Below are 15,122 nucleotides of genomic sequence, written 5' to 3'. Positions count from 1 at the left end.
TAACGCTGCTTGAAATCGGTTGTTTTCTTGTCGAATTGAAAATGTTCCAGTCTCTCGCAATCTATTAAATGTCAACATAAACACTCTTCGGTTTGGCACTCTTCTGTTTGGAAATCGTCGTGCATATTCTCGCACCGCCTTTAAAGCATTACCGTTGCAGAAACCGTATACAAAAACCATATCAGCATATTCACTATTAGAATACGTACGCGGCATATTGCAAAAGACAAAATTCATCTACTGTTAAAGGCTTTCAAAGAGCGACTGACAAATTCATAACAGAAAGTGGAAAATGTAATCAAATATGTCGGTGCTAGATATGGCAAGAAATGTAAACATTTTTTTTCGATTTCTCTGAAACGGAGCAAAAACGAGCATATGTCTATAGGACTTTTTTTCTTAGTTTTTTACTCCTCTACACGCTCCCGAAGTTTTGCCATTTAATTTGGAAACACCCTGTATATTGCTGCATTATCAATATTTTTGCGCAAGATAGGTACTGTTAATTTGCAAAATTTGTTTTGCATGCCGGAAATTAAAAAATCCACAATAATAGGTATTTTTTTACCGAATGTTTCGCGATATTTCTGTACTCGAAAAGCATATGTTTCCTACGGATATGAGGCAAATCTTTGCGAACGGATCGACATATTCGCTCCACACACGAGTGGAACATATTCACTCATCGGTCGATGCATCGACTGCTATACTATCCCGCGTATGCTGTATCCTATTTGCTTCGTGCACTCCCGATTAATCCTTCCCTTCCAATGATCCTCTCATCAGCACACGTTTAATTAAGCATTCGGTATAATACGTGCACGCACAAACGCACACCGAGGTTTCGCCTGTTATTTCGAGCGACATCCCTGAGGTTTCACTTTTCCGTGCGCTATCACGTATTTCGTCTTATTCATGCGATCACAAATTCATTCGTTGTATCGCATTACTGACGATCGTCCGTAAATTTCATTCGTCATTGCATTCCCGATCCGGTATAATTTCACTGAGTTCGCTGATATAAGAAACATTAGTTTCCTTTCTTTAAAATTTATGCACTGAAAAAAATATTCCACATTAAAAAAAATATAGTCAATTTTAATAAATATTTAGTTCAATACTGCCAAACATTTACTTACAATAAATAAATATTTGTTCAGTAAAAAGAATGATTGTTAAATCAAATTAATGTTTCTTGTAACAAATAAATAAAAATATATGTATATCTTTATATTTAATAAATATTTAGTTGGCAGTATTGAATTAAATATTTGTTAAAATTGACTATATTTTTTTTCAATGTGGAATACTATCAATACGTAATTTTTATGTACAAATGAACGACGTCATTGAGTGCTATGCTATGCCTTCAACGGTCGTCCAGTACTCAAGGAATACATAAAAGTCAACAAAAAATCAAAATGACTTTCTTTTGATACTTAATATCAATGAACAGTCAAATTTTGTAACAAAAAAATCATCAATTTGACTTTCATGACGTGAAAATAAAGTCATTTTGACTTTCTCTTGACTTGGATAGCAATATTCCTTGGATAGTAGTGCAATCTATCATGCTAAAAGCTAAAACAAGAGGAGACAAGCTTTTAAAAATTCAGTTTATTATACGTACATCAGTTTGGACTGCCTGGACTGCGTTCCAAAACTTTACTTTGAGAAAGGACAAACTTTGTCCAAAGCACCGATTCGATTCTCCTTGAAACATATTAAACAAAAATCTAAGAGACATGTATTTTTTATCGGTCCAATTTGAGATCTAAATAATAAAACTATCCCTCAAAACTAATGTCTATATTTAATATGTCTATATTTGAATCAATTATCAACGAAACGATGAGATATATTGAAAAATGTTTTAGATTTAAACTTGTTTTAAATGTTTTAGCTTTTAAACCTTTGTGGTTTTTTATATACTTTATAACTATATATTTAGATTTTTTAAAATCTAATATTTTGAAAATATTCCCATCCTTATTAAGTTTTGAAGGATTGTTTCACTCATTAAATCTCAAATTGAACCGATATATAAAAATGTTGTCTCTTAAGGTGATCCTATACGGTCATTAATACGATTAATAATAATTTCAATAGTACTGACAGCATCAATATTTTTAGTATTTTTACAACCTTATACGATTAGTATTACTAACAATATATTTCACTTCAGTTTTACGTACAATATTTATTGCACTGTGACGTACTGTGTCATGGATTCTAATAAAGCGCTGGAGAATCAAAATTTAGATCACGTCAGTATTTTACGTTAATCCATCAATATTAACCACACATGGTCAATAACACAGTCAGTATTTGTTAATACTGACGGTATTATTGATCGTGTAGAGTCAGAGTTTAGATTTCTGTGTTTAACAACATATAATATATTATATTATAAGACCGTATATGTGATGACACAAGCTATATACTAATACTATTGTGTTTAACAACATATTTTAAGGAGAATCGAATCGATTCCGAACAGTTGTCACAGATCCTTTGTGAGTAAAAGAGTTAACTTATGGACTGGCATTTATAATCGGTTTTTATTTCAAGACCTGTTCAATACGGCTTTGCCTTCTTCTTCTCTTCTAATGAATACGATTCTATAATCTGTTTAACACCTTGAGACATTACTTAAAACGGTCTTAAAATAAGAATAGACTATGAATATCGGCTCAGGAGTTAACTCTCTTATTCAGAATAAAGTTTTGGAACGTAGAGCTGATGGTATATTAAAACAGAAATATTATAACAGAAAACTGAAATGACAAGAGATTTCAAATTTTAAGCAATTTTGTGTCATTATATATTTTATTGATAATCTATTATAAGGAGAACTGGACCATATATCATTTTAAGATTGAATTTAACATTCAATTTGGCAAAAATATCTCAGATAACTATTCTCGGATTAATCTGTGACGTCACATCCCATATGTGTTATCTCACGCGATTACAATTCTATCACAATGATTATTATCATGAAATATACAACGGAAGCATGGGAATCCGATAAACACGCTCTAGTTGCTTAACTCCATTAATTTTATTCATTTCTAAAATGCTAGTTATAGCGATCTAGATGTCTCGTTGTATATTTCAGTAACACCAACATTGATTCTCCACTACGACATACTTAGATTGGTATCTCATCACGTCGCGACTATCTGCTTTAATTGGCTGATACGAAAAGCACAAATAGCTTTTAGTTTCACTATATTTTAAATCTTAAATTTAATACTCCTCTCTCTTAGATTGCTGTAATGTTCACAGATTTCTTTTTTTCTTGTTGAAAATTAATTATCAACTCACGTACAGTAATGCGGTCGTATTTAGCGATCAGCGTTTTTGTTAGGGGAAAGGAAACAAAAATTTGACAGCTAATAATGGGATGATATAACGTGAGGAAGTATTGAACTTTTTATCTGATTTTTACGCGAGGCCAAATTGGCGTTACCACGATTTAGGGTTTAATAAAAGTCCGTTTGGCACGCATCGTTTGATAGATCTATAAAACGAAATATGAGTGACCATCATAAATATGAGCCTGAAATGAGGGTTGTGGCGCAATATGCTCGGACAGCAATTCCTGGATATCAAAGACGCGGCGAGACGGAAGGGACCGTCGAGACGTGTTTTTCCTTTCTTTTTTTCATTGTCACCAATCTTCGCATGGTTTTAGTGTTCCTGGCGCCTTTAAGACCTTTTAATGGCGCGCAGAATGTTAACAAAAAGAGACACTTGAGATTCAAGGGCCTATTTGTGTTCGACCAAGAAAATTCGATTTGGGTACTCGACATGTCAAGATGATTAATTACGGTTGGTAGTCAAATTGCGCATTAAAATAATATTATTGGACAAGAAGCACTTGGAACCAACTGTGATTAATTTGTTATAATTGTCTATAATAAATATTTACGTAAAGATCACATATACAGTTGATTCATTGCGGTACGACTGTATATAAAAATTGAAGATTTATTTTACACTTTAAATCTTTTAAATTAGAAAAGACGAGTAAAAAATGGAGTAAAAAAAATTGGATCGCGAATTCTTATCTCTTTAATTTCAATTAAACATATTTATTAAAATATCTTATAATTAGTTTAATTTGATATCCAAGTTTATTTTGATATCCAAGATTTGATATGCAGGGATAAATTTCAAAAGATGCAAGAAGCGCGAAGGTAAAGACGCGCGCTTTTACTACTCCCATATAAATTAGCATAAAATAATATTTCAGGTAAGTGGCTGAGCAGCTCCAATGGATCATTTAATAGAATTTTCCCGGTGGCTTGTCGCCTTTAATTTTCTAGCTATTTTTTTTATTTTATCGCGTAAATTAATATACATATGTCACGAGAAGAAGTTATATCTTTGCGGTACAGAAGTCGATGCTTTCTTTCGCTTTTGCAAATGTCTCTTTCGACAATATTGATTTTATTATTTTTTTTTTGGTGGCTTATTATCCTGAATTTTTTAGTTTTTACCACGTAAATTAATGTACATTGTGGGAAGAAATTATAACTTTGCGCAACGGACGCTTTTGTTTGCTTCTGCAAATGACTTTTTGACATGCACGATTTTAACGTTTATTCGCAGTTTCTCTGGTAGCTTTACCGCCTTTAACTTTTTACTTTCCCTTTTTAATTTTCATTACATAAATGAATGTCAAAGCAAAAAGTTATATCTTTGCAGAACGGAAATTGATGCTTTCGTCTGCTTCTGTAAATGACTTTTTTGACATGTTCGATTTTAACGTTTATTCGCAGTTTTCCTTGTGGCTTATCGTCCTTAACTTTTTATTTTCCTTTTTTAAATTTTCATCGCATAAATAAATATTAAAACAAAAAAAGAATATATCTTCAAGGAACGAAAATTGACGTTTTCGTCTGCTTCTGCAAATAACTTTTTTGACATGTTCAATTTTAACATTTATATTTCGCAACGGCGTTATCGTAAACTCTCCTGCTGCTTACAGTCGCAAAAATATTAAATCACATCTGGCGCAACATTTTGCGCGATGTGACGTAGCAGTACAGCGATATAATATGTCATCCGACTTTACATTTAATTCAGGGCGAACCGTGATACGCTTACTACGACTCGTCGCAATATTAATTAATACTGCGCCGTGTAAGCAAGTTTCGTATTTCGGTCGTATGCACGCTTCTATCTGTGAACAATATCCCTCGTCAGAAAACGAATTCCGACTATAAACCCTCGGGAAATTTGTTTATCTAATAGAGCACGACCCACGACCTTCCTCCCCCATCTTCCGCTGTTTGATCCTTTCAGTCTGAAGGTATTCCCGGCGAAAAATTTTGTGTTAAGCTCACGTTTGGCAATTTATCAAAAATCCCAGAAGCATCAACGCGTGACATTTTCAACGCGTTAATTAGACTAACGCGCGCTGTGAAAAAACAATGACTAACTGTTAATTATAGACTTGTATGAATTACAACTCGATCATATTTAATCCTGGAATTCTACTCACATTTTTCTTACATTAACACTACTCTGTAAAAAAATTACCACGTAACATTGTTAACATTTACATTATTACAGTATAACTAACGTTATTTTAATATAAAAGAAAATTAACTTTAATGCTAAACAATTTTATTAAATGTTATTTTAAGTCATCGAAATAACAAAAAAACTGTACTAAACTTGAATTAGCATTTGGATAAAAATTCCCACATTTCAGGATTAATTATGATTCCATTAAATTTTGTCAAATTAATTTTTCAACATCGCGAAGTGTAAAAATTCCCTCAATGTATAAATTACTAAACATCTTTGCAGATTCCACTTGGCGCAAGACAGACCATCGAGGTCTACTAAATTTATTAATCGGTCATAAATTATTAATCGATCGCGTGACTTGATACGTTGAAATGTTCTCACGGTTATAATATATGTATATATTTTTATCGCAGCCTTAGTGTGCAATACTTGTATGAAAAGAATGATTTTAATAGCATCTAAAAATTTAATCAGATATAGATTTAAAAATAATTTTGTTGGACCATCAAAATATAATAATTACGTAGGAATCTCATCACACATAATGACCCATTTTGCAAGAAGTTTTGATATTCTATATAGCAATAGAATTGCTCAAACTAGTTATGTAGGACGCTCAGTCCTATATAATTATTTTAATAATTCGATGAAGTTATTTTCAGATCTGTATCTAACTAAATTTTTAGATATTTCAGCAAAACTCCTTTCCGTGGAGAAAAATTTCTGGTTAAAAATAGACGAACCAGCGACTCATATCAACCAGAATTCTGGCTATCAACTAGAATTAGAATAAATTCAATCAGAAAATTTTAATTTGTCCATTTTTAATCAGAATTTCAATTAATGCAACCAGACTCTCTTTTTCCAATGCTTGTTTAGGCGAAAAATCGAAACTCTAAGCTCTTAAATAAATTAATAATATTAAAGTGAAAAAAAACTTACGTACATTATTGATACAATTTTTTACAAGATAATCTTTTTTTCTTCAAAAAACGAAAATTGCAATAACGTTGCAATACATACTTGAAAAGTGAAAAAGTTTCGAGTATTGTAGCGATTCTCTTCACAATTGAAAGCTTTCAACGATATTGCAAAATAACTGCTATTATTTTTTCCCTTCGATTGTTCCGTTAGTTTTTTGCGGAAGACCGACTGAAAAATCTGCTGCGTATAAAAGTGCATTCAAGGAGAATGTACACGCATGTCGCATATACATATCTACATATGCATGAAGTAGCGTGTGCATCATAGATATTCGTATATTTTGACTAGATTGGGATAGAGATCCCCAATGTGTCGAAGAGAATATGTTGATCAATAGCTGTTACTTGGTTTAATGATGAAACTGGAGTACACGTCCAGCGCGATGAAATGTTCCATATTATTATTAATAGACTGCTGATTGTATTAATAATGACATATCCGATAGTGCGCATTATATTTACATCTACATAGCAACTATAATCTGAATTATCTACTATCTTGCACTCTCACGTATTTCATGTCAAATATCTTACGACCAAGCTACACGCTGTGCGGGTCCTCAGATTATGATGAATTTTAGAGCTAGATTACCTTTAGATATGACTCGTGATAAAGCGGTTTTAACGCACAGGCCTTGGTTGGTCATAAACAAGCGTTAAAGTTTTAAGCTCACGTGATTTGATTGATGATCGTTCGTCGTATATAAATGGTCGTATTTTGCCTTTGTGTGTGTGTGTGTTTACACAAGTTTTCATTTAGCGTACTAATTTCGATGTCAATTATATTTGTGTTTATGTCTAGTTTTTTTATTATGTTTTTGTTTTCACTTTTCATATTCCATTTAGACCGAGAAAGAGAGAGAGAGAGAGAGAGAGAGAGAGAGAGAGAGAGATTCTCAAGTTTTTGCTATGCATAACATCAACAAGGATCGCGTCATGCACGATCTATAGTCGTGCACGAACTTTACTGCAGTCTCCTTTCATGTTTTAATCATCATTTTAATGATGATACTTTTCATTTTGCAACTTGTAAGAATTTTCTAGAATAAATAATTTTGTGTAATAATGCCTTATTAACTTTTCAAGTGTTTTTTTATTTTTTTACTTTGAATTGAATGTTGCAGTACTTCTATACACAGCAGATGCAACGCTTCTGTCTAACGGCGACGCCAGAAGTGCACAGTTGCGTATATAGAAGATCCGTTATTGAAAAAGCTCTGCCAAAGGTGCAACTTTTAAGATCCTCTCTACGATCATCCAGGGTCCATGCATTAAAATCGCTGTATCAGGAGTCATATTTAGAGATAATCTAGCTATATTCCAAAATTCATTATAATCCGAGAACCCGCACAGCGTGTAGTCTAGTCGTTAGAAATTGTTCCGTCTTAGGCTTGTTACACAATAGAGTCGCAATTCGTAAACCGTAAGAAATTGGCCAATCACAGTTGATGATAAAAATAATCGACTATAATTGGTTAATTTCTTACGGCTTACGAATTGCGACTCTATTGTGTAACAGGCCTTAATAATTAGTTATAAATGTCATTTTTCCACTTATATGATGCTGTATTATATTTCGCGAGGAATAATACGCATAACTATTAATATACAGTATATTTTTATTTATCATATATTATAGAATAATATTTGCTGTCATTAGACTTTCGTATATGTATTTTAATTGTCGTGTAGCTTTACATTTTAAATTATGTTATGTCACACACAATAATTTACTGTGCTAAACAATTTGTTATTCCGTTTTAATATAAATTTTATTAATTTTCGTTGTTCTTTGTCGATAGAGAAAATTAAGCATGTATCGGTTAACAACAATTGCGGACCTATATAAATAATTTTTCACAGATATATGTAAAATGATTTCTCCTCTTTACTGTTGAAGCCTGATCATTTAGACCAGGCTTCCCAAACTTATATACATCGTGACACACTTTTAAAAACGTCCGCGATTTATCTAACTTTAATAAATATGAAAAAACGACGAAGGAGCAAATTAATTTATTTATTTATATCTTTTTACTCCTGCTTTTTAATTTTTTATTGAATATAATTTTACAAATTTATTTCTCATATACATAAAGATATGTATGAAGAATATCCTTATTGCTTTTGTTAATGTACTCTAAAAAATATGATTTAACATCACGCGGTATTTACATAATTTTTACCGTGTTGATATTGATATAAAGGAGTTTTAAATCCGCATCATTATTAATATTAACGTCAACGTGAGAATATATATACACCGCGTGATATTAAATTCACATCCACATTTTTTTAGAGTGATAGCTTTGATGTCGATATCGAATACGAGTCATTTTCAGTTGTAAGGAATTTGATATCTGCAGTTTATTTCGAAATTTAGTTTTGATTTCTACCATCGCATCGTTGAAAATTCAACTTCACACAAGTACGAAGCCGTGAAAGGGCGCGTGTATTATGCAAGTTCGTTCAGTTATATGAAGTAATGAAATATAATTTAACATTTTACAATTTTTCATAATCCATCAAAGACTAACTCGTAACTCATAGGACTTTGAGCATACCTAATTTAAAATATATTTAATAAAAAAGATTTGAAGAAAACGTTGAGAAGGTATTTTTTTTAAATATTTAAATTAGGATGCATTTTATTATTTTCATAAATTTAACTGTCATTTCTTTGAATGCTTGTAATATCTTGGAAATACATCACAGGCATGCTTGTTAGGAAAGTTGCGGGATTTCAAGCATTAGTTGACGTCACGTTACTCAGCTGTAACTGCTGTAGGACTTATAATTCAGTAATGTTTCGTTGTGCTTTAAGAGTGTTTCTCGTTGATGAACAGCATCGTTATATATGAAACAGGACGTTTCTCTCGTTTTATTGACTATAATTAGTAACTATAATTTGTAACATTTATGTACAACTTTCTTTTTAATACATACTTTATAAATATCTTTTAAAGATGTCAAAGTATATGTATTATATTTGATTCAGTACATGACTTGCTATATAGATGGTTTGATGTTGTGGTAATGTTATAATTACCACATAATTTGTGCATTGTATTTGCAAAATTTTTATAGAATTGTGTTATGAAGCCGCGATGCATATCATATTTACCATGGTACATTGTTAAATCTATAGTGTCAAATTTAACCTAATGTGGGTCGTATTACTACACTACTCCTACTAAATATTATATTATATATCGTTATTTTTTACTAAAATGATAATCAAATTTGATAGATTATATCGACTATATCGGGTCAAATATAACCATTATTTTGGTATAAAATAACGATATGATTGAGTAGGAGCAGTGGCGACTCACATTAAGTTAAATTTGACATTATAGATTTAACAGTGTATGTATTGCAATACGACGGTATTCGACATACATGTTTGTATAAAAAATATTGATGTTAAATATTGTTTGTGTAAAACAATATTAAAAAAAACAGGTGCTTTATTGCACTGACTTTCTATTTTTTTTACTTATACGAAGAGAGGAATCTAATATTTTATATTATTAAAGTCTATTAATCATAACTGGGAAATGTATGATTTATTATTGACTCGTACTACTTGTTTCGTCTGGCAGTTCGAGAATAAAAGTGGAGGAATCAATCATTAAAATTGTACACAAAGCTGTCATTATTCTTATCAGACACAAATCGTTAAACGAAACCATAGCAAAAGTGATTATTGTTTATTAAAATATTGATGATTATATTGAGATATAGATGATCAGTGCGCATAAATGTACCTATTTTAAAAAAACGCAGCCAATAATTTGCTAATTATTCTTTTACGAGCCTATGAAAAGCAAAATTTAAAATATCATATATTGAAGCATATAAAAAACTATCAATTTTCTAAATATAGAAAATTTGATAGAAAACAAATCTAAAATTTCATTTAATATTATAAAAATTGATACAAATATATAGAAAAGGTTAAAACTTTTCGATGTTGTTTCATGCTAAAATAAATATATGAACAATAGCTTGTACGTGAAGATTTTCTAAAACAACTTAGAGAGAGGAAAGGAGCCTGAAGAGATTCATGTCCTATCCACTAAATGCACGGAAAATAAAAGAGCGTAGTATAAAATTTAATTTTCATTCACATTTTTGCTCATATAATTCTCACCATAATTCTTTTTCGCAAGCATTCAAGATAAATTACGGTATGTACTCACCGTGGTGTAAATGGCACAGGCGTAGCTGCCTCTCCGTACGGACTGCCAGCAGCAACAAGACTGCATGATAGCCATGCTGCGAGCACATGGATCTTCGCGCGAAATTTAGAAACAGTGACTGTCCGATCCTTCGTCACGGTTCGGGACACGATAATTTTCACCCGGCGGAATTCCAACGGGTGCAGTTTCTTACGTCGATCGTAAATCGTAAACGGAGAGTATCATCACATCGCGGAATAGAGACAAGATCAACGAGATCACGCGAGAACGACTCGGCGCCAACTGTCGGTGCGCGTTTCTCTCTCGCGAAATTCCCTCCTCTAGAGTTATCTCGCCGCAAAAAGCTCACCGGCGGTGACGCCTGCGCAATTGCTATAATATCTTATCGCCTGTGTGTATGCGTGCGTATATATATATTTTCTTATATATTATACATATGTATACACATAGAGTACTTTTGTAGCCGCGGACACGATCCGTCGACACGTATTGTATTACAGAGGAAAAATATAGAATTGAATCGGGAAAGAGAGGTTTCTTACTCGAGATTTGCAAAGATCTCTGTCTTTCTCTCTTGATTGATAATGGAAAAACTTATTTGCATAAGGTTTCCATCAGGTATGCGAAGATTTGTGTAATTATTTTATTTATATAATTATTTAGTATCGTCGTCGAGAAATTTTAGAAATTTTATTTTAATAACAGAGTGCATGCATTGTTGTAAGCCACAATTGTTTCACTTGTCACGAAAGAAAATGTAAATAAAAAAGGGATTTATTTTATAATTATTTTATATAAAAAGCAGGATCACACGCTTATAGTGACGCAATCCGACACACACGTGTTAATACGTATATATATATATATTTTTTTTTTTTAATCGTGCTCCATAACATAATATTTTTAATCGTTCTTTAAATACAACGGTATTTTCTTCATGATAAAGTTTATAACATTGCTAGTAATTTGATTTTTTACTTTGTCGAACTAAAATAATTTCATTGAAATGATTCACTGATGTTACGAGGTCGAGAGAAGAGCATCGACTTTATAGTGCGCGGTTTGTTTGCCCGATTATTACCTATTTTACGGCCAATGTTTCATATTTTATCACTACAAAGTTCTGCAACTTGTTGTTTCTCTTGATCTGCAACCTTGCTTTTACGTTCTTATGTTATTAAGCATTCTTTCAAAATTTGTCATTCATGCGTACTTTTCCTCAAAGACAAAGGTATGCATTCTATTAAATGAATATACACAAGAAAGCTATTGTCTCTATTGTTCTAGTTTTGAATTCGTGTTTGAACTCTCAAACACTTGTACATTTTAATTTGCATTGAAGATCTTAATTAAACCTCTCATTGAAAACTAATTAAAACTGGAAAAAGGTATTTATCGAAATTTATTGGACGTTTATTGATAATTAAATCCTTTGATTATTCATAAAAGAATTTTCATCGGATTTAATACTTTTTGTTGCATAAAGATTTATTTTTGCGATGCTTTTTTCATCTATTTTACATACTCTAGAGATTTTTATCTGCGCACAAACGGAAAATAAACTTAATTTGACGCAGATTAGTGTTAACGTATGAAAAAGATTAATTAAAGTTTTATTCCTCTGTCTCCCAATTATCGTTGATCCACTGCATGATTTATGGGATTCTACTAATAGTTCTTATTGTTGCGGCGCACTGGATGTCAAGCATAATTATATATTTACTCTTTCAGACCCTCGTACCATCCTTACAACTAGATAGTCGTTTTGGGTGTTCATCATTATTTTACCACGATTCTATTATTATTACTCTCTAAATCTGAATCAGTACTGGATAATCAGTGGATAGTCACTAATTATCCAGTAGCATACTGGCACTGATAATCAGTGAAGTTCAATTAAAAAAGGAAGAATATTCGAGCATTATATAACTAAAATACTGATATTTATATGTTAATTTCAATCTTCCAATTTTTTCCATATTTATTGAATTTATGCACTAAAACAAGGTTGGTTAGATCACATATTAAAGATCAGCTAGATTAGGGATCTAACATTTCATTTACTGATTACCACACTGAAAAAAAGATTGGCTGCTGCAGCAAATTAGATGGTAAAATATGGCATAGCATTTTTAATTGGTTGCAGCAGTCAATTTTTGGTTGTGTTAGAATTTTTTTTTTTCAGTGCAGTGGCATACTTGGCACTGATATCAGTGATTATCCACTGATTCAGATTTAGAGAGTATCTATATGCTTAGAAATTGCTACATATATATACACATGGATATTATCGTCTGTATTTAATTAAAATAACCTTATATGTTTTATAAATAATTGCACAAATGAAAATTACAAAATTTACATAACACGGAGTTGATACAAAGCCCGATATTATTTTAAATTATGCATACATTAATTACATGTTGTGCCAACGTGTATAATTTATAAATTTATTTAATCTGTGATCGAGGGATTTATGTAAGAAAAAAATTGTAAATTATATATTATAGGACATGATGTAAAACACTGTCTTTGAAATACGAAATCAAAGAGAAACCAAATTCGTCCATAAAATCTTGGGGATTTGTTTCACGTTCTGCATTTTCAAAGATGTGGATAGGATTATGAAGTTGATGAAGGATATAATTTCGCGGAGACGGAATTTGATATTTGTTTGATAAAGAATTTAATGAATAAACAATTAGATGTAGATGCGTCGATGCATAAACTTTTCCTGCCTCTCGCTCACTCTCCTTTCTCTCTCTTTGCGTGATGTATATATTTTTTGGTAACTACCGAGGTTATAATAAGGAGTCGAGAGAAACTTTACGACATATAGATCTTTACATATTGTATGAAAAGTACCACAGGAGATAGGCGCGCCTGGTGAACGGATTAAAACTTGTAGAATGAAGTTAGAATAGTGAACTATTTCGTTCCTAGCTGCTAGGTAGCTGCAAAAGTTGTGCTTTTTGACGTTCAACGCATCCCAAGATAGAAAATCGATACGTTATTTTATTTGCGAAAAGGATGAAATGAGGTTTACACTCCGGAAAGAATTCCGGAAAGGAACGTGGAGGAAACGAAATCACGCGGTTTCACTTCGCGAAATTAGAAACGTTACAAAATTGTATCGATTATCCACGATTATCTTGTCCGAACATTTCCCGACTACTGAATCTTTATGAACGCTTTATCGATCTGCGTCCATATATAGCTCATTTGATTCTGAATTATATTGACACTAGAGCCGCAATAAGAGAGACGCGGTAGATGGAAATTCGTGTGAAACTGGAGCTGACGTTTTTACACATGAAAGGCAACTCCCATGCTTTGTCGCAGTAATTTAGAAGCGTTTGAACGGAAAGTCAGGAAATTATGGATAACAATGAGCAATTAGTTAATTACAATCTGTATCGATTTCGTGTGTATGGATGCAAATATATTAAAGTGTAATCAAAGTGCGCTATGTATATTGCGCTACTAATAAAAAATTTCATTATTTTCAACATGTGTCTATATTAAAATTTGTAATAACCTTTCTTTAAATTACATAGATTCAACAGTAATTTTAACGATGAAAAATTAAATCAAAAGAGATTAAAAATATAAAAAAAGCTCTTCTACACTATAAGAAAAGATTTGCTGCAGCAAATTAGACGGTCAAATATGGTACAATATTTTTAATTGGCTGCAATGGCCAACTTTTGGTTGCAGCAGCCAATTTTTGGTTGCATTAGCCTATCCGCAATGTCAGTATAGGCTATCGCCTATACTTTAGTTAATAGGTTAATAGGCTAACGCAACCAAAAATTAGCTACTGTAACCAATTAAAAATGTTATGCCATATTCAGCCAATTTTTTCTTTCAGTGTAGCAAAGCTACAAATATTCTGGGATACCCATTTTTAAAAGCTTTTTCTGCATCATTTCGTTAGTTTTTTTTAGAAATGTGTATAACTTTCTTTTTGAGAAAAAGAATGTTACGTTGCACCTTTTATATCTGAAAATATTAAAATAACTGAGTATATATATATATAAAACAGTGCGTGCATTTGTCTGTTATATAATAATATACATATATTTTAATATATAGTATTTATGTTATTCTAAAGTTATATGCAGCTATGGAATTCGCACATACATATAATATTTTATTATCAATATTCTTTATTTTACTTATAGGTACTTTTAAAGAAAAGAATACGGAATGAAACAAAAATATGAGATACCGAAATTTTTCGCGATTTGCTTTTGTCTTTTCAGAAAAATATAAAAATTTCGAATGTATGATATATCTACATCATTCATCCGTACATCACTCAAATAAATACATATAACATTCAAGCTATAAACGTAATTGATACACTGAAAAAAAAGATTGGCTG

The 15,122-nt window shown here is 31.6% G+C and overlaps 1 protein-coding gene across 2 annotated transcripts in view; it reads right to left on the bottom strand.

The window, feature by feature from the left end:
* Positions 1–10,937, bottom strand: part of LOC108728817 (uncharacterized) — a 37,775-nt gene extending 26,838 nt beyond the window's left edge. For both annotated transcript variants that reach the window (XR_001936907.1, XM_018457604.1), the window contains exon 1: positions 10,736–10,937. Coding sequence is in view for 1 of the 2 variants with exons in the window: in XM_018457604.1 (XP_018313106.1) it covers positions 10,736–10,810 (75 nt within the window). In the remaining variant the exon portion in view is untranslated. The remainder of the gene's footprint in view (positions 1–10,735) is intronic.
* Positions 10,938–15,122: the final 4,185 nt, after the last annotated feature.

Source organism: Mycetomoellerius zeteki, unplaced genomic scaffold (assembly GCF_001594055.1).
Source record: "Mycetomoellerius zeteki isolate Tzet28-1 unplaced genomic scaffold, Tzet1.0 scaffold64, whole genome shotgun sequence".
In the NCBI taxonomy this organism is placed as follows: Eukaryota; Metazoa; Arthropoda; class Insecta; order Hymenoptera; family Formicidae; genus Mycetomoellerius; species Mycetomoellerius zeteki.
This window is presented reverse-complemented; position numbering and strand designations above follow the sequence as displayed.